At 37.8% G+C, this 23,987-nt stretch overlaps 1 protein-coding gene across 1 annotated transcript in view; it reads left to right on the plus strand.

Moving 5' to 3' along the window:
• The window catches only part of lig1 (ligase I, DNA, ATP-dependent), a 48,617-nt gene extending 28,755 nt beyond the window's left edge, over positions 1-19,862 (plus strand). Inside the window, exons 18-27 of the mRNA XM_053651210.1 lie at positions 33-128; positions 551-661; positions 3,714-3,785; positions 4,713-4,857; positions 7,099-7,181; positions 10,539-10,691; positions 12,874-12,927; positions 13,133-13,276; positions 13,785-13,877; positions 19,606-19,862. Of these exons, the coding sequence (XP_053507185.1) occupies positions 33-128; positions 551-661; positions 3,714-3,785; positions 4,713-4,857; positions 7,099-7,181; positions 10,539-10,691; positions 12,874-12,927; positions 13,133-13,276; positions 13,785-13,877; positions 19,606-19,680 (1,026 nt within the window). The 3' untranslated portion in view covers positions 19,681-19,862. The remainder of the gene's footprint in view (positions 1-32; positions 129-550; positions 662-3,713; positions 3,786-4,712; positions 4,858-7,098; positions 7,182-10,538; positions 10,692-12,873; positions 12,928-13,132; positions 13,277-13,784; positions 13,878-19,605) is intronic.
• The last annotated feature ends 4,125 nt before the right edge of the window (positions 19,863-23,987 follow it).

Raw genomic sequence — 23,987 nt, forward strand, 5'->3', positions numbered from 1 at the left:
CACATTTATGCTCATTGGGTTCTGTTGGATAGATTCACATTCTTTATAGTGGTGAGGTTCGTATCTTCAGCCGAAACCAAGAGGACAACACCAGCAAGTACCCTGACATCATTTCACGGATGCCACAGGTCTCACAACCACGTATGCATGCAGCTGTTAAAGTAATACATTTCTAGAGCCCACAAGTTCTAGTCTTCAACACAGACAAGACCTTGTGCTCTCTGTTCATCTCACACATAATAACAGTAACTCACACGGTCCTGCTTTTTCCTTATCAGCAAGCCTGTACACATTAAATTCTTTGTGTTGCATTCTAACTGATGCACTGTCTATCTCTATTTAGTTCCCTTGTTCTTTCTTCTTTCCTTTGTTTTTGTATTCTTGTGTTTTTCCACCTCCATCTCCCTCCCTCTCCTCTTCTTCACCCCGTCAGTCTGTCTCTCACATACACACTTGCATAGAAATACAGGATCAGCTTGTCTAGACCTTATCATTGAGTCTATACACATAAACTGAAGTTTATGTACTGAATTTTATTTTTACTTTTCAGGTAAAGAAGGAATCTGTGCGTAGCTTTGTGTTGGACTCAGAGGTGGTTGCATGGGACAGAGAGAAAAAGCAGATTCAGCCGTTTCAAGTTCTGACCACACGCAAAAGGAAGGTGAGACCGTGGTGATTCTTTAACTCTTAATGGTTTATAATATGATGTAGAGATTTATGTACATTTTAAAAGCCTGGCAGCTGTACAAAGGCCAGTTTGAACACCAATAAAGTTTCTATATTGATATTGCCTTATACATTTAGACTCCATCAATTCAAATGACTCATATTATCAAACCTAAATATTTGCGCATTTAAATGTGTTGGGGTCTTATGAGATCTTTTTGGGTATAATTCTAAAATATATGTTTGGTGCAAAAACAAGACAGCTAAAAATAGCATGTTACCCAAAGATCGCCATACCCACAGTGAAGCATGGTGGTGGCAGCATCATGCAATAGTCAGGATAGGGGGAATTATGTATACCTTCAAATTGATCTATTTTGGCACAAAACCTGCAGGCCTCTGTTAGACAGCCGAAGCTGAATGAAAATTTGTAATTCCAGCACATACAAATAAAAAAAGGAATAACTTTTTTCAACATTTGGGAATGGACCAGTCAGAGCCCAGTTCTAAATTCTGGGAAGCTGCTACTCATCTGTTACTCAACTGTGTACATTTTTAAAGTAAACTACTCTGGTTAATCAGCATCTGTTGAGTAACAGTGTGGCTAGTTTAGGTGACTAATTAGCTTACCTTATGTTAACGTGTTACCATATGTTAATATAAGTAGGCTAGTAATGCTTATTCATATCATTAGTTGCACATTTAATAAGTATGACAGATGTTAAATGCATAACTGTTATATTGTTGAACTGGTATAAACTATTCCTTGTCAAATCCTAATCCCAGTGTGGGTAAGATAGGTTAGACTAGCCACATGTAAAAATTACAGTGTGCGGCTAATACACAGTAGTAACATGCTCAAAGCCAAGAGTTAGGAGCCAGCTATTTCATACATTAGAGCAACCGGAAACATGGAAATGGTGTATTCAAGACACAGTACAATTCATTTTAAAACAGTAGTCAAAGAAAGTATCAGTTGAGAGAGTAACAGAGCAACCAAACTAACCCTGTTGAGGAAAATATATACAAGGAAGCAACCTTAAGAGACCACTTGGGCCAAAGTACCTTTTCAAACAACAAAATCTAAACAATTGTATCTAAACTGATAGCAAGCATGGATACTGTATTTAACAAAATGTTGAGTAAAGAATGTACATCACTTCTTCTATTGTCTTCGGTGTTTAAAAGTGCAATGGAAGGGTGGACAGCGGAGTGATTTATTTATTTATTTTTAAATATGGTTTTACATTTTTAGTTTAACATTTTAACACAAATGATTTATTTCATTTTCATGAATATTTATTGCACTTCTTGGCATTCTATCAACAGCTGAGCAATAGTGGTGTTAGAAAAAATATTTGCAATTGTGTATGTCCTGATGAAGATCAAACACTAATCTTTGAGTATTTTGATGGGTCTTTACAATCTTGATCAGGTAAAACATCACGCGGTGATGACTTTCCAGTGCTTATTTTTTTCCTCATACGAAATGCTTTTTCAAGTACATTTGTTTTTCACCACAGTTTCTGGTTGCAGTGCTATTCACGTGCGTTTTTATCACAATCTTTGGGGTGCTTTCCTCTAGGTTAAACAAATTTGTTCCTCCCTTTTGCATATTTTGCAAACAGGTGTTGTCTGAGCTTTGTTTATTATCTAAAATCCAGCAGGTCCATATAACTTTAAGGCACCAACTGCTACAGTGTTAAGAAATTAAGACAAACAAGTAGTATTTTATGGCCAATACACCAGTCAGCTTTGTAGTTCGCTCATCCACAATGGAAACAGTATCACAATAAGTAAACAGTATCATGTACCTCACTTTCTATCATAGATTTATTTGTTGTCTCATTTATGCTGGTATACTGTCCACCATTATCTTAATCCCACCCTGTTTGTTGTGTTAATGTGGGGAGTAGTGCAGAAACACCATTGTATAACTTTTTCCTCCACCTGCCACAATGGCTGGTAATTTATTTTTGTTTATTTATTTTTTAATCAGCCTCTCAGAATCTTGTTTTAAATTATATAATTGACTATAAAAAAATTATTCATTTTTTTTCTTTTTGAAGTAATCAAAGTCATTGTGGCAGCGGGGGCGTGGTCGTGCGTAGGCTGTGGAACCGGCAGAGCATAGGCAGGTCGAGCCGGCAGGTAACACGTGATGATTCTCACCTGCGTGTAATTAGTGAAATTTGATTTGTTTGCGTCTTTATTTCATCTGCTTCCCGTAGAAGGGAGAGAGAGAAAGCCAACCAGCACAGAGCGATGTGTCTGTGCGTGTAAAAATTAAAACTGCTGGAAAGCGAAAGTAAAAGATAAAGAATAAAGTGCCTTTTGAGTTGTTCCAAGCCTGCCTCCAGCTTCCTCATTCCCTACCCTGATCCTGGGAATTGTTACTCACCTACACTCAGGCATTCATTAAATTTAAATAAGTTTAAAACACTCATTCAATCATGCGTGAGAACACATCAATGCTTTCTCTTTACATGTTTTCACAAGCCGATAGGAGGGTGTTCATTTATGAATGCAAAAGACAATTAGCCGATTTCACACTTACAGGTTTTTCCTTTTTCTTTGCTTCCACTTTCAAAGTGATATTTAATGTTTGTACAGCCAGTGGTAATCACAAACATTGAGGGAGGACCAGGTACAACCAAATTACACAAATTTACATATCTATTTTTGTAAGCCATACTTGTGTGAGAAATGTACCCGCCAAAGTGTCGGATGACCAGACAATTTTACATGCCACTGCTGAAAATTCACCCATATTTGGCAAATGGCAGGTGCTAATTTCATACCCTGGCTGAAAGCATTCATCCTTATTAACTGTAAACTCATGTAATTGATGGAGAGCAAAAAGGTTGAGAGGTCAGTTATTAAACAAAGGTAAAAGTATAAATGAGAGAGGAATCAGGCAGATAGGTATGGAACAGGTGAGAAAAAAGAAGCGTCTTTCTCACCTCTTGGAAAATTTGACACATGGTGTGGGGGGAGAGAGGGAGTGGGAAGATGTCTATTTTAACATATGCATTTCTGTGTTTCAGGATGTGGATGCATCTGAGATTAAGGTGCAGGTTTGTGTGTATGCCTTTGACCTGCTGTACTTAAATGGAGAGGTGAGTGAGAAACATGCTTAGTGCATTATTAAATAGAATCTAGAAAAGTATATGTTAGTTTTCCAAGTATCTCAGGAAACTCAGATTATGTCTTCAGATCTCTGTCAGCCCTTTCAGCCTGTTTTACAATTACGTCTATTAACTTTACTCTTAGTTCTGTGCTGCTTTGAGCATGGAAGTGTGGTTTACTGAATAACGTTCAGGCCTGGGAGGGTCTAAAATGAACACACACTGACACATGCATGCTCACAGAGACATCCCAGTTTATTCATGCAAAACAAGAGTATTTATACACATAGATAAGAAGCAGTGCGTGGACGGTTTCTACTGTTGCAGGTGCCAGACAGGTAGACAAAACACACAGCACACTACGAAAATAAATCTTTTCAAGATATAAACAATACATGTGTCAGCTATAAGAAAGATGGCAGTTGATCAGCTTATGCAAAGAGGTAATTAAATAATACATTCATTCGTATTTGATAGCACAGAGACACACGAACAGAAACTATAACCCAGTATTCCTGTATCCAAGGTGTCTTAATACGGTTCATAATATGAGAGTACATGATATAAGAGAATTTCCTTTCAGTATAAGTAGACACATTGCTGTGAAATCAATGTGTGGTGTTCTGTACAAAAGGTTAATACTCTACACCAGGGTTATCTGCAAAGAGTAGGTGTGGTTACAGATTTTCATTCCAGTCATGAGTCACACCTGATTCCATCTGTTTAATCAGTTGATCTTGGCCTCTGATAGACCATCAGGTTCAACCCTTTATGGATGAGCTTTGGCACCTGGTATAGAAATACATAGACTTGTACTAGTACATTTTATGTCCATAATAATCGAACTATGTATTTTATAATGCTTATTGTATAATTGTTTATACCTCTTTTCTCCTTGTTTTTTTCTTCTTTCTTCAGTCTCTGGTACGGGAGCCTTTGAGTAAGCGTCGAGCTTTGTTGAGACAGAGTTTCACGGAGAAGGAGGGAGAATTTGTCTTTGCTCGTTCTCTTGACTCTGATAACACTGAAACTATAGCGGAGTTCCTGGAGCAGTCCATACGAGGTATGTGTGCGTGTGTGAGGGAGAGAGTGAGAGAGACACTGGATTCAAGCACAAAGGGTTAGGGTAAATAAAGAAAAACTTTTACTTGAAACTTATGTTGAGTCCAACAGTCACAAAAAAACCTAAAAGACAAATATCCATCCATCAGGTATGAAAACACATTAAATATATTTTTATAAAAAAAAAAATTCTAATTCATTCTTTTTTTGTATGCTATCCTTGTGAGAAATTAGTGGGTATGCTTCTCTGGCACCATTCGACATTGCTAGCACAGATACAGTGGATTTTAATAGAAGAATTTTCAACCTAGTTGTATCAGATTACTGTTGGCGAATAAAAAAAAAAGAACGAGCTACTTTTCTCACTCACCATTTTCTGTTGATGAGTCCTATTAATAAGAAATCATACTACATACATACAGCACCATATAATAGCTGTTTGATGGGGCAAGCAACTCTGCTAGTTAGTTCTTTGTAAGATGATAAGCACAATGGCATTAATCAAGTACTGTGGTTTTAGCATGAAAGTTTTGAAGCCAGAATATACAGAAAAAGTGAGAGAGCTGGTCAGACAAGTAACAGCTAATTCCCACTGGCCTTATCAGTGGGTAGTTTAAAAAAAAATGCCACCACAAAATTGGGATGAATATCAATGGTGGACTTTCAGACATTCTGCTGTTTTTTTTTTTCCACATACCAACCTAATCAGGATCACAGAGCCCAGTATTGACAATATGCATACAGTAGTGCTTGAAAGTTTGTGAACCCTTAAAATTTTCTATATATCTGCATAAATGGCCTAAAGCATCATCAGATTTTCACACAAGTCAAAGAGAGTAAATTAAACAAATGAGACAGAATTATTATACTGGGCCCTTTATTTATTGAGGAAAATTATTCAGTATTACATATGAGTCTATGAACCTATCATTAGCAGTTAATTTGAAGGTGAAATCAGAGTCAGGTGTTTTCAGTTAATGGGATGACAGTCTGGTGTGAGTGAGCACCCTTTTTTATTTAAAGAACAGGGATCTGTCAAAGTCTGATCTTCACAACACATGGTTGTGGAAGTGTATCATGGCTCGAGCAAAGGAGATTTCTGAGGGCCTCAGAAAGAGAGTTGTTGATGCTCATCAGGCTGGAAATGTGTATAAAACCATCTCTAAAGAGTTTTGACTCTACCAATCCACAGTCAGACAGGTTGGTGGTCAACCACTCCTGGGGTGGGTAACAATGGTCCTGAATTTTCTAAATTTGTACACAAAGTTCATTCAAACAACAAGACATGTACTAGTACACTAGGTCACAAAGGAACCCAGGGTAACTTCTAAGCAACTAAAGGCCTCTTTCACATTGACTAATGTTAATGGTCATGAGTTTCCCATCAGGAGAACACTGATCAACAATGGTTTGCATGGCAGGGTAGAAAGGGGAAAGCCACTGCTCTCCAAAAAGAACATTGCATTCTGGCTTGTCCATGTGATCTTTAGCAAACTGCAGAAGGGCAGCAAATAGAATTTTTTTTTTTGTGGATGGATGAGAACAAAATTAAATTTTTTATTTAAATGAGAATTATGTTTGGAGAAAGGAAAACACAGCATTCCAGCATAAGAACCTTATCCAATCTGTGAAACGTGGTGGTGGTTGTATCATGGTTTGGGCCCATTTTGTTGCATCTGAGCCTGAATGGCTTGCCAGTGTTGATGGGACAATGAATTCTGAATTATACCAGTGTATTCTAAAGGAAAATGTCAGGACATCTGTCCATGAACTGAATCTCGAGAGAAAGTGAGTCATGCAGCAAGACAACGACCCTAAATTCACAAGTCGTTCTACGAAAGAATGGTTAAAGAAGAATAAAGCCCTTTAAAAAATGCTTTTTAAAGACCTGACTTTGCTTCAGTAGAAATGTGGAAAGACCTGTAAAGACAACATCCTTGTGTTGAAGCTGTTCTGAAGAATGGGCTAAAATTCCTCCAAGCCGATATGCAAGACTGATCAACAGTTACCAGAAACGTTTAGTTGCAGTTATTGTAGAAATGTAGAACATTCTAACAGGTTTACAAACTTTCAAGCACCACTCTGTATTGTCCTTATTTAAAAATGCCATGCTGAAAGTTTTATGCATTATGAAAGGAGTTTGCTCAAGAACCTACAGGCATTTATCACGCTAGACCTGACATTGATTTGACATTGAACTGACATGGATGTAAGTTCTAACATTGATTAATTTCATGCACAGACTCTTGCGAAGGCTTGATGGTGAAGACCTTGGAGAAAGATGCCACTTACGAAATTGCCAAACGCTCTCATAACTGGCTTAAGGTATTAATGATGCACACTTGCCCTTTTGACGTGTAGTGGTCAGGGAAGGCCAATCTAACTGGTGAAATTTTGACATTTACTACTAACTAGGGCCATAAGGATACAATGTATTGTTTCATTCAATAAGAGACGCTCAATTGGATTGAACGTTACATTCAGCAGACTGCCTAGTAAAGCAGGCTATTCATAAAAAAAGGTAGCACTTATATAATGTGATGTGTAATAAATGTTAATTTAATTTAACGTTATTTTGCTTATATTTCCTCATTTGTAAGTTGCTTTGGATAAAAGCTTCTGCTAAATGAATAAGTGTTAAACCCTCAATTCCTTCTTGTTAGCATACTAGTATATTAACTTGAGGAAAAACAGCAGTGACATTTAAAAGTGCTGTAATTCCTACACTGTTCACCCGATTTGAATGTAACTGCCCTTAAAAATGAAAGTCTGCACGTTAAAATAATACAATAAAAAAATCATATTATTCCTGGTAACCCAGTGCCTACTGTGAATAGAGCAGTTGGGGTCCAGGGAAGACTGGATGATGGCAGGAAAGACCACCAGGAGTGGTTGGCTGATAACCCAACCCACTAGTCTCTGAGAGACACCTAGTATTTACCACAAAGTTGATGAAGAGTAGACAACCCGTAGGCCCTCTGAGAGGCGGGGTGATAGATGGGCCTAATTGGACGGATCCTACAGAAACCACAGGAATTCATACGGATAACAAATGGGGCCTGCGGATATGTGGGAGCGGGTGGAGAAAGATGACCACGTTCAGTCCACTACAAATCCACCAACTTCTACAAGAACCCCTTCAAACACACCAGGCAGCTGTTGGAGGAAGCAAAGAGTGGGAAGCTGGAAATGACCAGGGAGGAGTTGGTAGAATATATCGGAAGGCAATATAGCGACTCAAGAAATGAGCCATTAGGCTCACCAGGGTATGTGCCTCATCCAGCCCTACCTGTATCCCAGTTTATCAGCCAATTCAGGAGCACTGGCTTTGCAACATTGAAGGAAAGATGTTCTAGTTGTTGGCATGCGAAATATCCAACTACCTCACCGAGAATAGCTATATTGACACCAGCTGCCAAAAAGTAGGGGTCCCAGGCTTCCCATGGTGTGTGGAGCATTCATCTGTGATTTGGGAGCAGATCTAACTGGCCAAGCTTGAAAAGAAAGATCTTCACATCCTTTGGCTTGACTTCGCGAACGCATATGGATAAGTGCCACATCAGCTTATCGACTATGCCACGGAGTTCTTCCACATGTCAGACAGCATCAGGAGCCTGGTCTCAAATTACTAGCACCTGCAAATGTGCTTTTGTTCTCCAGAATTTCACTACCGGGTGGCAGCAATTGGAGGTAGGAATCGCCATGAGATGCTCAATCTCCCCCATCTTGTTTATGGCCACCTTCGAGGTAATGCTCATCAGAGCAAGACAAATGGTGGGAGGACTCAGTTTGCCCTCTGGACAGAAACTGCCCCACCTGAGAAGCTGCATGGATGATGTTACAAGCCTCCTGCCGACAGCACCATGTACAGCTAGGCTGCTGAAAAGGGAGGATGAACTGATGTCCTGGGCAAGGATGAAGATCAAGCCTGCTAAGTCCTGAAGTCTCTCACTCAGGAATGGGGTGAGGAATGACAGCCCCGTCTTTGTCGTGGGTGGTTAGAAAATCACACTGCTGGTTGAGCAATCCATCAGAAGCCTTGGGGGACCATACATGGCTGAGTTCTCTGACATTCACATGGGGAAGAATGTGCTGAAAGAGCAGTGTTTAGAGAATTTACTTGTGGAGGTTGGCGATGCGTGTGACAGTGCAGGATCAGTAATAAACTAGTCAAATAAAAGCTTATGAATAAACTATTTATTGAAAAGTAACAAATACCCAAAATAAATACAGTGGGGAAAATAAGTATTGAACGTGTCAACAGTAAATATATCTCCAATCGGGTTATTCACATGAAATTTTCACCAGACATCAGTATTAACTCAAGAAATCTGCAAATATAAAGAATTCATGAAGTTGAAGTCCATAAATAAAGTTGTGTAATAAAGTGGAATGACACAAGAAAAAAAGTATTGAACACGCTAAGAAAATGCAGTTCTCCGAGGTAAGGCATGGAACCAGCTGAAATCCGTAAGTAATTATACCTCTTATCTGTGCAAATTAATATCAGCTGGGTTAGTAAATTGATGGTCTATAAAAAGGCTTTTCGTTACCAAGGTGTCACACAAGAAACATCCCATGATCGGAAAAAGCAAAGAGCTCTTCATAGTCAACTTTCCCATGGGAGGAGGGAGTAGAAGTTGCCTTTGAGAGGAAGAGGCTGAAATACTCTGATCTCATCACTGAGTGCAAGGAGGCTGGCTGGAGAACCACCATTTACCTGGTAGAAGTTTGATGCCGTGGCTCTGTTAGAGCATAAACTGTTTCCTCCTGAAATTTACTTGAGTAACTGGAGCAAACCAGCAGAAGGCTCTGAAAGAACTGGCTGAAGAAGCAGAGAAGAGCTTTTGGCTCTGGGTGAGGAGAAAGGAGAAGTGTTGGTAGTAACACCTAACCCGAGGTCTAGTCTGCAGGGGGTGGCAGTCCCTGCCACTGCTCCACGTATGCCCGGCTGACAACCCTGAAGCTGACCTATGCCATACAGAACCAGTGGCACTGAGCATGCATTAATGGTTCCGGTGGGGCTTGTCACAGCCTTAGTCACTGGGAAGGTCTGTATGGCTCTGGTTGGGTTAGGCAAACATGCCAGAGTGGTATTACATGTAACTGAAGGAAACTATATGGAACCAGTGGCACTGAGCATCCATTAACTGTGCTAGTGTGGCTCACTACAGCCTTAGTCACTGGGGAGGTCTGTATGGTTTTGGTTGCGTTAGGCATGTTGGCAAGGCTCAAGGACGAGCGGGATAATCCTGTGGGCACCGGAGGCCGTAATGCCATAGCAGGCCAACACCTACCTGTGCGATTAATATATACTTTTAATTTAAACTCCAATACATATAATGTGGTAGGTAGCTAAAATAATTAACTCTATCGATGTCCAAATAAAAATGGTCCTGACTGTATATCTTTATAGCAGTCTTTATTTATAGCCCACAGGCTATTCGGCCACTCTAAAGTCCACCTGGTAGGCATTCCTTGTTTAATAGCAATATTATTTATTTTTATTAACTTCAAACATCCTTTATACATTATTGGAAATCGTTATATTTACATTTTACACATTTTAAGAGTCTCTTTTAAGGGTTTTCCCAGGCTACTACAAATTAGTCAGCTAGTGTCTAAATTCTTTCATCTTTCTTGTTTTCTCCTTTGTTCTCTTTTCTCTGCTTCTCTGTACAGCTTAAGAAGGATTATCTGGAAGGTGTCGGGGACACAGTGGATCTGTGTGTGATTGGTGCATATCTAGGGAAGGGCAAGAGAGCCGGTAGCTATGGGGGTTTCCTGCTTGGCTGCTATGATGATGAGAATGAGGAGTTTCAGTCCGTCTGTAAGGTAGGCGAACTTGGTCAGCTAAACTACGAGATGATTAATTTATTGAACCAATTAATGCAAAGGCTCAAGCACTGATTTCCGGACTCTGATTTAGTACAGTGCTTCTCAAACATTTTTTCAGCTGTAGAACTCTAGCATATTCTGACTGGTCCTGATATTTAATGGGCCTAAAAATGTATTTACAGTATATTTTGAAATATTTAACAAAAATCACATTTTTACATAATGCATAAATATAATACATAAATGTATAATGCATAAGTATTTTTAGAAACAATCCCATAGACCCCTGGGTGAGAAACACTGATTTAGCTGATCTGGTTGCCATATGAACTAAACTAAATATTGCATGATTTACTTTGTTGTGCACAGGACAGAAAAAGCTCAACGTTCTGTTCCAGTCATTAATGGATCACTGATCATAATTTCAAAGTCTCAGTATATCTTCCTTTTCCAGTTAGCAATTAATGGCCTAACACAATTATCTCTTAATCTGGCTATACTAGTCAAGTTTTCGGGTGAATTTGTAACAAATTAGAACCAAATTAGTAAATCTGATTTGTCTTCATTCTGTTGAGCATAAACCTTAATGTCAGTGCTGGTAAATACAGTCCCATCCAAAAGTACTGGAACAGCAAGGTCAATTCTATTGTTTTTGCTATACATTGAAGACAATTGGGATTGATATCAAAAGATGAATGAGATAAGAATTTCTGCTTTCATTTCCTGATATTGTCATCTAGATGTGTTAACTTAAAACACGGCACCAATTTTTAGGTGAGCAAAATTATAAGAATAGATAGTCTTAAACTAAATAACATGTAGTATTTGGTTGCATATCCCTTACTTGCAAAAACTGCACCAAGCTGGTGATCCACTAATATCACCAAACTGTTGAATTGTTCTTTTTTGTTCTTTTTCTAGGATTGTACTGCAGCTTCTTTCACTTGTTTTGTTCTTTTTTTGGGGGGGGCGGTGGTGGTGTTCTTCCTTCAGTCTTCTCTTCAGTAGGTGAATTGAATGCTCAACTGGGTTAAAATCTGGAGATTGACTTGGTCAGTCTGAAATCTTCGTTTTTCCCCCTGATGAAGTCTTTGTTGTGCTGGCAGTGCTTTTTGGGTCACTGTCTTGCTGCATGGTGAAGTTCCTCCCAATTAGATTGGATGTGTTTCTCAGTAAATTGGACGGCAGATTGTTTCTGTAGACTCCTGAATTCATTCTGCTTCTACCATCATGAGTTACATCATCAGTAAAGATTGGTTAGCCCATTCCAGAAGCAGCCATGCAAACCCAAGCAATGACACTACCTCCACCATGTTTGATTGAGCTTCTATGTTTTGCGTCATGAGCAGATCCATTCTTTCTTCACACCATCACTGTGGTAGGGGTTGATCTTTTTGCGAATTCCAATCTGGCCTACTGATTCTTGCTGCTGATGTTTGCACTTGAAGTCGTCTTTGATTGGTGGATTGTGATACCTTCACCACCGCCCTGCGCAGGTTGTTGTTAATGTCTCTAACTGTTGTGCATCTGTGAAAAAAAACCCCAAAACAACAATGTTTGTCATTGACTACTGCTGTTTTCCATGGCCCACCTGTTCCATGTCTGGTTGGTAGTACCCCAGTAGTTTTTCTTTTTCAGGACATTCCAAATTGTTTTGGCTATGCCCAATGCTTGTGCAATGGCTCTGTTAGATCCCCCCCACACCCTCCTTTTGTCAACAAATAAAGTCTTCACAGCGAAACCTATGGCTCAAACCAAGAGTAGACATTCAGAACTATTAATTCTTTAAACAGTCAATTTAACAGGGCACACCTTGGCAGCAAGAAACTCCTATCAGTATTTTTGGTCACTTGAAAAAATGGGTGGGTTCAAACAAAAGGTGCCATGGTCTAAGTTTAACACATCAAGATGTAAATATGAGGAAATGAAAGCTGAAATTCTGATATATCGTCTCAGTCATCTTTTGATCTCAAACCCAAAGGTCTTCAATGTATAGTGAAAACAATAGAATTGGCCTTCCTGCTCCAATACTTTTAGAGGGGACTGTAGGGACTGTCAACTTAACCTAATTTTTAAGCTGTCACTCTAAGTATCCGAAAGGGGTGGGGGTGTGTGTGTGTGTGTGTGTGTGTGTGTGTGTGTGTATTTAAGGAGTCTTAAACAAACTTTGGTTTTGTAGATAGGTACAGGTTTCAAAGATGAAGATCTGGAGCAGCATTACAATTTCTTAAAGGTGCAGTAGTATTCACAGCAGTTTCTGTTTTACTAAACTTATTTTTGTACATAAATTAGAAATTTTTCTTCATAATAAAAGTAATAGAGAAGTTAATAGATATCTCAAATTTACATATTTGCTACTACCCTTCAGTTATTAATGCCACTTAGTTAATGTTCATTTGTAATAAAAGTGCAAACTTATAAAGTAATGTATTTCTCAGGAGCACGTCCTTCCTAAGCCTCGCCCCTACTACAGAGTGGACCAGTCAGCAGAGCCAGATGTTTGGCTGGATGCTGTGCAAGTGTGGGAAGTGAAATGTGCTGATTTGTCATTGTCTCCGGTTTACAAGGCAGCAATGGGATTGGTCAGTTTCACTTACGACTTGTGTTCTTACTCTGTACCTACTACTTATATATGTATATACTACTTATAAGGGCATTTTAGCCTCTAGTAGTATAGAATTTAAAGATTTAGCAAGGCTGCACAATACATTGTTTTATTATGCCCAATAGCTACAGTATGCAAATTTGCATTCTCATTTGCACAAAAAATTTGTGAGCATCCTACACAATATTAAATGTTCTACATGAATGTTTATTCAATATTATGCAAGTCAGACTTTTACCTTGTCATTTAAAGGGTTCACCCATGTGTTTTAAATAAACTCCTAGGTATATTGCAATGTGCTATTTTGTCCATATTTTGCTGTCCTAATTCTGAGAGTCTGTACTTTTGTCCAAGTCATCCTACTTAGCCAGAGGAGAACAGTGTGTCCAATTTCATCTTTGCAAAGCCGATTTTTGACAATGTAGCCTTTTCTTTATTGCAAGTATTAGTAAGAATTGACATGAATTTCTCATTTTGTCCACTAGGTGGACCCAGATAAAGGGATTTCCCTTCGCTTTCCTCGATTCCTTCGCATCAGAGATGACAAGAAACCAGAGGATGCTACTACAGGAGCGCAGGTAATAGAAAATGCACTGGAACACAATTTGGATTCCAGTCATTCCAGAAATATTTTGGTGTAATGAGCCCTTTGGGCAGCATAACATGGTTAAAAAACTGTCCCTAAAGCCATGTGAACACTGTGCTATTTTTAATAGTCCTTTGTGACTATTGCTTGTCAAACTGTACAAACATGATCCCCGCTGTACACCATGTCATACTGTAGGATCTCGGTTGTCATGAATGTCAGAGTGTACAACAGTCAAGACGCGAAAAACGGACGCAAACAAGAAGACTCGTACAGAGTAGGAGAAGCCACACTACAGGACTGTGCCTCAAATCTTCTGACACTGCCAGAATTTAATCAGAGGAAAAATTTGATCGCAGTGTCAAACGTTGAACGTCAAACTCGCAATCAAAGACCACAGATTTTGGCCTAGGATTATAGGAATCTTTTAGGATTCTCAAAATTTGTATAGATTCTCAAAAGACGATCAAATCGTGGCCAAAATCGAACAGTGTGAACTCCGCTTAAGACACTCCCAAAGTACAGATGCATTATGTTTTCAGGTTGAAAATACAATTTTATTCTATGAACTGTTGTTGAGCACTTTGACAGAACTGTTAGCATGTTTAGGGGAAGACATTTGAGTGCATCTGTGTCTGCTTCATGTCACACATTGGATGTTTTCTTATGGTTTGTCATCTTTTATTAGGGCTTGAGCACTGATGGTGCGAGGTCCTATTGGATCTGCTCCGTTTAATTTTTTTTATTGTTTTCCTAAGGATTATTATTATTCGGGCCCAAGCACCGTTGGTGTGAGGCCCTATTGGATCTGTTCCATTTCTTCTTCTATTCTGAAATGAATCACATTTTTGTGGGCCTAAGCATTCCTGAAAACTCAAAACTTTGCACACATCAGAACTGGTGAAAATTTTATCTGATAGGGCTTCCAGAATTGAGCATGGCAAAATGGCTGAATAGCGCCACCTACAAAATTTCAACGATATGTGCCTCGCTCTACGTTTCCCTGACATGTATGAAATTCGGTACACTTATAACATTCCAATACTTACTAAAAAAAAGTCTCTTGAACCCATGCCCAAAACTCAACATGAAGTCGGCTATTTAGATTTTTTCTTCAATTTTTGCTCTGTTTTTGCCATTTCCAGGTACTTTAACAAACTCCTAGAGATTTCTTCAGATTGACATCATATTTGGTCAGTCTAATCTAAAGGTCTTAGCGATGTTCAATTGCAAAGACGTTGAGTTTTCGCTCCACGGCTTGAGCGTGGCGGTCCCACAAATTTCAATGTTTCGCCATTAAACATACAATGTCCAATCTGCCCCTAACTTCACATGTTTGATAATAGTCCGGGCCTGAAGACATCTACATGCCAATATTCCGTTATAGTCATCATGACCCCTTCTGGCAACAGGAATTGACTTGTTTTATACTGTGATACACTACTATCCACATATTAAACATGTTATAGGAACATGTTACACCATGCTAACAACTGCTAATGCATGCTATTAATGCCACGAAACAGGAAGTTGTAACTCAAACTTACAATATTCAATCTGCACCAAACTTCACTTTTTTGATACGAATCCTGACCTGAGGACATATCATGGCTCTGCAGTGGGACCATTTCCCTAGCATTTGTGACTGAGAAGTACTTTGTGCAACTGTGAAAAAAATATTTTGGTGCACTGGTGCGAGTGACCTGTTCGGAGTTGTATAATACAATCGGAATTAAAACTACAGGAAGTCCAAAATGCACAAAAGTTACTTTCGCACTGCTTTTCATCACCTCAATCGACCAAACAAGTGTGCAAATACTGCACAGAAGCCATTATGATGAAGAGTAACACTGTACATCATCTGCTTCTCTCAACTTGCCGATCTCACAAAGCACCATCTTTTAGTGATCACCCAAAATGACCTGAACCTGCAACTGTGACATGCTTGTGTAACCACAGTGGTGTAGGGTGGAGTAAATTAATAATAATGCTAACGCTACAAGGTGGGTGTAATTCAAACTTCTTTATTAAATAATTCCTCACCAATCACAATCAAGAGCAGTAACTGTTCAGTCTGTAAACATACAGTACGCTGCCGCTCTCTCTTCACCAAGTCTATTAGACAGTGCATTCACTTCATTTAAGCTCACAGTTGCCAGATATCACAAGAAATGTAAACTCCAGTTTTCATGTTTTAAGTCTCCAAAAAACAATATTATCAGCAAACATGGAAACACTGTACTGGGGGAATTGATCAAAAAGGAACAACTAATAGATAAACCAACAAAAAAACAATAAAATGTAAAGAAATAAAATGTGCTTAGTTATCAATAAATCATTTAATATAAAAAATAGACATTGTAATAAATATAAATATCTGAATATCTTGGGCTATTTCTTAGAAGGCTTTTAGCCTTCTTTTTCCTAATATGGATAATTTTTACATTAGTCTACTTTTTATTAGGACTCTTTATTGTTTAAGATATTTAAAAATAAATATTTTATGCTTGTTTATCAATTAACCAACTGTAATTGTCATTGCTATAATTCTTATTTCTATTTTTTTAGTTCAATTAACAGTGACCATGAGCAGAGAGCTTACTTTTAGCTGTTTGACAGACCTCCTGATTAAAGCTTAAAGAAAAAAAAAGATTGGTATCTGGATCGGTATCGGTCAATCAAAATGACAAGAAATCGGTATCGGCTGTAAAAATCCTGATCGTAGCATCTCTAATGAACAGTATTAAACTAAAGTGATTTGGATCTGGCGGGTAAATTAACTCACCCAATCACATCCTATATGAGATTATTCAGATATATACGCAGCGCGGTTTGAGAATTGGCTTTGGAGAATTTGGAAAATGGCTAATTGTGTAGCTTTTAAATGTATTTAAGAGGAACAGACTTCAAAGACAGAACATTGAGGTTTTTTGTATCTGTTTACAACATGGAAAAGGTTAACGGTGGTTGTTTTTTGCATACAGCCTGTAAAATTAACTGAAAATAGTAAATGTAGTTTATCAGAAGGTAAATTGTTGTGTCTAGGCTCACATAATGTTCCTAAATTCTGTCATAATTGTCCAGCTCAAATTTTCTCATGCCTACTTGTGTTGTATTGTGGCATGTTAACATTACCATCTCCTTTAAAAACAAGTGCTCTTAAAAAAATTGTTACCCTTGAGCCTTTCATATACATGCCAATATTCAATTATAGTCATAGCAGCACTTACTGGCACCAGGAAAATATTTCAAAAGCAAATATATATAATATTATTTATATATAATTTAATATATATAATATATAATTGAATGGCTTTCCCCTGGCAGAGCAGCCCCTATGTGCACCAGGGTGCGAGGGCCCGCTCATCGCATTTAATTATTATTAGGGCCCAAGCACCGCCTGTGTGAGGCCCTATTGGTTGTTCTTGTTGTTGTTGTTCTTCTGCTTCTTCTTCTTTGTTCTTGTTGTTGTTCTTCTTTTTTGTTCTTGTTGTTCTTCTGCTTTGTTCTTTGTTTTTCTTCTGCTTTGTTCTTCTTCTGCTTTGTTCTTCTTCGTTATTTGAATCACATTTTAGAGGGCATAAACATACCCCAAAACTCATGAAACTTTGCACACGTGTCTGAGCCTTTTAAAATTTACATCTGATAGGGATTCCAGAATTGAGTGCGGCAAAATGGCTCAATAACGCCACCTACAAAATTCCAACGATGTGCACCTTGCGCAACTTCTCACCTACATGTACGAAATTCAGTACGCTTATGTAACACTCCTATCAACATATTAAAATATGCTAGCAACATGTTACACTATGCTAGCAACACTTAGCTAAGTGCTAAAGCATGCTATTAGTGCCAGGAAACAGGAAGTTGTTAACTCGCATATGCAGTGTTCAATCTGCACCAAACTTCACATATTTGATACGAATACATCCGCATGCCAATATTTGGTTATAGTCATAACGCCACCTGCTGCCAACACGAAGTGACATGTTTTACACTGATGTATTCTTAGCAACATACAAATGAGGAAGCAAATTCTAAACATGCTAGAAACATGGTAAAACATGATGGCAACACTTGGCTAAGTGCTGTTAAACAGGAAGTTGTTATAACTCAAGCATATAATGCCTAATCTTCCCAAAATTTCATGTTTGATCGAATCATAGCCTGAAGACATCTACATGCCAGAATTCAGTTATAGTCGTAGCGCCACCTGCTGTCAACAAGAAATTAATTTTTTTACATGGTGATACACTCCTAACAAACTTTACTTATTTGATAAGAATCCTGGCCTGAGGACATCTACATGCCAATGCTTAGTTATATTCATAGTAATATTCATATTCATCTGTGGCAAAAGAAAAATTTCAAAAAGAAGTCTAAAAAATGGAATGGCATTCCCCTGGCAGAGCAACCCCAACATGCACCCGGGTGCGAGGGCCCGTTTATTGCTGCTTGCAGCTTTAATTATTATTATTATTATTATTTTCTCAAATGAATCGCATTTATGAGAGCCTAAACATACCCAAAAACTCACAAAACTTTGCAGACGTGTCCGAACTGGTGAAAATTTACATCTGATAGAGATTCCAGAATTGACCGTGGCAAAATGGCTCAATAGCGCCACCTACAAAATTTCAATGATTTGCGCCTCACACTATGTTTCACAGACATGTACGAAGTTCGGTAAACGTGTAATCTGCCAGTATGTACAAAAATGTCTCTTGAACCCATGCCCTAAATTCAACAGGTAGTCAGCTGTTTTGATTTTTCTCTTAAATTTTTGTTCAGATTTTGCCATTTCCAGGCCTCGTACTTTGAAGAACTCCTCCTAGAGATTTCATTGGATTTACCTCATATTCTGTCAGTCTCATCTAAAGGCCTTGACGATTCGGCATTGCGAAGCTTTTGAGTTTTTGCTGCCGGGCGTGGCAGTCTCACAAAGTTGTTTTGCCATGAAACAGGAAGTTGTTATAAGTCAAACATACAATGTTCAATCTGCACCAAACTTCACATATTTTATACGAATGAAGACCTCTACATACCAATATTCATTTATCATTATAATACCACCTGTTGGCAACAGGAAGTGACATGTTTTACACTGATGTATTCCTAGCAACATATGTCAGCAAATGGTAAATATGCTAGCAATATGCTAGAAACATGTTACACCGTGCTAGCAACACTTAGCTAAGTGCTAAAGCATGCTATAAATGTCATGAAACAGGAAGTTTTTCTTACGCAAGCATACAATGTTCAGTCTGTACCAAACTTCACGTTTGATGCGAATCCTGAACTACATCCTGAAGTACATCTACATGCCAATGTTCAGTTATAGTCATAGTGCCACCTGCCGGCAACAGGAAATTACATGTTTTACGTCTTAATACACTCCTAACAACATATAAATGCTTAAAAAAATGGAATGGCGTTCCCCTGGCAGAGCAGCCCCAACGTGTACTCGGGTGCAAGGGCACGTTCATCACTGCTTGCATCTTTAATGTTTACATTGCAAATGCATTAAGACTCTAAATAAACAGCAGACTCTAAAAATATTTGCAGTTTCATAATTGATTCAAACTGAGATATATCAATTGTATTTTGTATCTAACAGTCAGTAGTACAAAACAAAATTTCCAGGTTTTTCTGGGTCACAGCAGTTGGCGGTTGTGTTTTCTCTCTCTCTCTCTCTCTCTCTCTCTCTCACACACACACAGATAGCTGATCTCTACAGAAAGCAGCAGCAGATTCAGAATCAAGGAGATAAGGCTGATCTAGAGGATTACTACTGATCCCTGACTTCTGATGGTCTCCTGCAGTCTCAGATTTGTGTAGCTGTTCAAAATGTAGACTATCATTTAATGATTCCTTTTTCTGTTTCTGTAATTATTTTAAATGAAAGTACAAATCAGAATTGTACATAGGGACATAATGTTTAAAATGAAGATCTGAAATAAAACTTTTATAAACTGCATTCCCTTATTCTGTGGTGTTTTTGAGCTGTGACATTATGCAGTTCTCTGCATAGCAAATGTTCTCTTACTAAAAAAAATAATAATAATAAAAATTGGTTTAATATGATTAAATAAGATAAATATTTTTGAAGATATGGAAATCTTTACATGACAAGTGAATAATAAAAAAGTAAAATTAAAAGTACAAGCAGAGTAAATGATTTATCATGCTTACGGTCTGGGTGCAAAATGAGTTTACGTAATTAAGGGCTTCGATAAGGCATCTACAGTCAGGACTGTAAATATTTGGACATTGACAAAGTTATGGTTATTTTTGCTGTCTACCACATTGTGTATTGGATTTGAAATAAAATAATTTGTGCTCAAAGTGCAGACTTTTTTAATTTGAGGGTATTTACATCCAAATCAAGTGAACAGTGTTGTAATTCATTGTGATTGTTGTAATTCCCTCTCCTGAAGGCTTACATTCCCCTCACACAGTCTGTGATCAATGACCGACGCTTAGTAGTGCTTTCTTGGTGTGGCTTAAGGTCCCTTAACAGAACCTTCACACTATCTGTCCCTCAGTGGTGGAATGAACTTCCAACCTTAACCTGGACCACAGAATCTGTCACCATCTACAAGAAACAGCTAAAGACCCACCTCTTCCGTGAACATGTAACCAACCCATAAAAAAAAAAAAAAACCCTTACTCTGGGACTTCTAGCACTCAATTACGAGATCTTGTATGGTAGCACTACTTGTATTGCTTGATATATCGCTTTGCTTTTAATCTCTCATTTGGATAAAAGCATCTGCTAAATGAATAAATGTAAATGTAAATTACACACTTTTTATGTTGCGTCCCCTTTTTAAGTGACCAAAGGTAAATGGACAATTGGCTGCTCAGCTGTTCCAAGCACCAGTGTGTAATTCCCTCATTATGTTCCTTACGGGTAAAAGTTCATTTCAAGTGTGGCATTTGAATTTGGAATCTGTTGCTGTTAACTCAACAATATAAAGTCCACAGAGCTGTAATTTACAGTGAAGCAAAGCATCATTAGGCTGAAAAATCAAAGCAAAACCCATCAGTTATGTAGCAAAAATTACAGGTGGCTGAATCCATTTGGTACATTCTTAAAAGCAATGCATTAGTGAGCTCAGTAACAAGGCCATGGAAAACTGGTAGAATTCCTTTCCTGGTGAAGAAAAACACCTTCACAACAGTTGGCAAGATCAAGGACACCGTCCAGGAAGTAGGTGTATCTGTGTCAGAGTCAACAATCAAGAGAAGGCTTCATGAGACTAAACAAAGGGGGATTGCCACAAGCCGTACAACATTAGTAAGCCTCAAAAACAATTATTAGGTTCATTTACAATAAGCACTTTAGATGTAAGAGATCTAATTAGATTAGATGTAAGAGATCTAATATTTAACAGTCTTAGCTTCAGATCAAAGGTGCTGCCTGTATATTCAATATAATCTGATTTCATGTTAATTTATGCATTGAAATGAAATAGAAATAGCAAGTGCAAATCATTCAACAAAATTCATAAAAGAAGACCTTGACAAGTGTTTCATCTGTTTCCCAATGACGAGCGTTTTATTCCTTTCCTGTGTGCCAAATTCTTCCAGGCTATAATTTTTTAAACCATGGATATTGTGTGTACATTTCTGGAACAACATCCTATGGACAGATGAAACAAAGCAGCTTGTTCTAGAGTGATGGGAAGGGGTGGTTGGGGTGGGGGTAGTTCAGCTTTGTTCAGGCAGGTGGTAGTATATCGATGATCAGATGATTGCACTCGTCTAACTGGCAGAGTCACATCACAGTTATTGATGATGATATTCTAAGCATCCCCCACAAAATCCCAGACATGAATTTGATGCATTTGAAGTTCTTTATTATAACAACATATGTATTCACAAACAATAAGGCTACCCATTTGTTTCCACTAATTAATTTTTTACATAATCCTAGAGCAGTATTCTGAGTTTCTTCAAGAATTTGCAGATTTCTAGATTTAGTAGGGATTAATCAGAACCTAATAGGACCCACTCATAATGGTGGACACGCTCTTGATTTCATACTAAATTTGGATTAAATCTAGAAAACACAGTCATACTACCCCAGTCTGAAATTTAAAATTTAGACATTTAAAATGTGTCTTGGTCATAATATATGCCATGCTACTGTGTCAAATACATACAGTGCTGTAAAAAAGTATTTGCTCCATCCTGATTTCTTATGTTTTTGTGTATATCATACTAAATTGTTACAGAAATTAAAATAAGATCTAAGATTAAAACAAATGGCAACCTGGGTACATTATGATGTTATTTATTGAGGCAAGAAATTTATCCAATACCATCTGGGCCTGTGTGAAAATGTATTTGCCCCTGTAGTTATTAATTCCCCCAAATCTATGAAATTGCATTCAAAATGGGGTTCAGCTGGACTAGATGCAACCAAGCCTGATTACTGCAAACCTGTTCAATGAAATCAACATTTATAGGTACAATTCTTCATAAACATGGTATTAGCACCCAATGTTATGCTGATTACACAAAGTTATATGTTTCAGCAAAGCCAGATGGGTCTCATTTATCAAAACATACATAAAACAAGTATTAAATTTGTGCATAAGACCCACCCATATGCACAAGAAAATTGGCAATTATCATGCGTGTGTACAATACACACAGCTGTATGTAGTGGTCATTGATAAATCACACACATTGATGTGCTTTTGCACAGCCACACTCATCAAGAATACCCTCAAATCGCCATATACGGTAAACAGCTTCCCTGTAAAAAGCACAGAAGCATGTTCACAGTGCTGCTTGTTACAGCTGACATGGAAAATGACGAAATGATTAACTTCCCTGACAGTGAAGTAAAGAAGATACTGTTGCATGAAGTAGAAGATAACAAAAACGGCACTTTCATGAGTAGTTTGCCTAATAATAAATTATATGTGTATATATATATATATATATATATATATATATATATATATATATATATATATACACACACACACACACACACACACATATATATAATATATATATATATATATATATATATATATATATATGTGTGTGTGTGTGTGTGTGTGTGTGTGTGGTTGTAGTCTGCATTGTGTTTTATTTAATCCAGAAAGAAACAGGCAGATGGCCACTGGGTCAACTTCTCATTTAATCTCTCCACTCTCTCTCTCCACTCTCTCCCATTCCTCTCTCTCTCCCATTCATCCATAATGCAAAAGGGTGGGGGGAGCACATGTTGAAACAAAACACAAAAAAATCACTCAAAAAAAAAAGGGTACAACAACAAAAATAATCACATAAATAAATAAAATAGCAATATACATACAAATTAAAATGAGTAAATAAGTATATAAATGATGATTTAAATAAAGATGAAATTAGATTAATCAGAGCTAAATAAAATCCTACCTCTCCCATTCATCCATAATGCAAAAGGGAAGAGGAGGAGCCAAAACAGGAAATTACACAAATCAATGACATCACGACAATTAAAAGGAAAAACACTCACACAGACAGTCACACCCTTTTTGGTACACATCCTTTTTGTTTAATTCTACACATCAAATTCAAGGAGTGTTTTCTATACCCGTTAATATTATATATATATATATATATATATGTGTGTGTGTGTGTGTGTGTGTGTGTGTGTGTGTGCGCGCATTCTATTTCCCCAATTACATTTAGAAACTCTTTAATTGAATGAATTTTTTTTAGTTTTGCTGTCTTTTCTGCTGCTGGTTTGGGAAATGTAATATATTACAGTGTTAGCAACATAAGTGAAGGTAAGACATCATTATTTGACTCGTAGTTTGTTGGGAAATAACAGTACAATCTCCTATCTCCAGTTTCTGTTTGAACTGTACCCATACCTAAAAGCCCTAGAACAGTGATCAACTAAAACTGCATTGGGCAAACAAAATTGACCGATCCACTCTCAGCATAGAGTTTCCAGTGGTCATCCGATATGGGGGTTTTAATGGCCGGTGCAGATACTGATATCTAGAATGCAGTGTTGCCAATTGGCCACTATGAGGCCGATATAATACAAATTTAATAACAGTAAATGAGACTTTCAGAAAATTGGTGAAAC

Source organism: Ictalurus furcatus, chromosome 20, assembly GCF_023375685.1.
Source record: "Ictalurus furcatus strain D&B chromosome 20, Billie_1.0, whole genome shotgun sequence".
NCBI classification, from domain to species: Eukaryota; Metazoa; Chordata; class Actinopteri; order Siluriformes; family Ictaluridae; genus Ictalurus; species Ictalurus furcatus.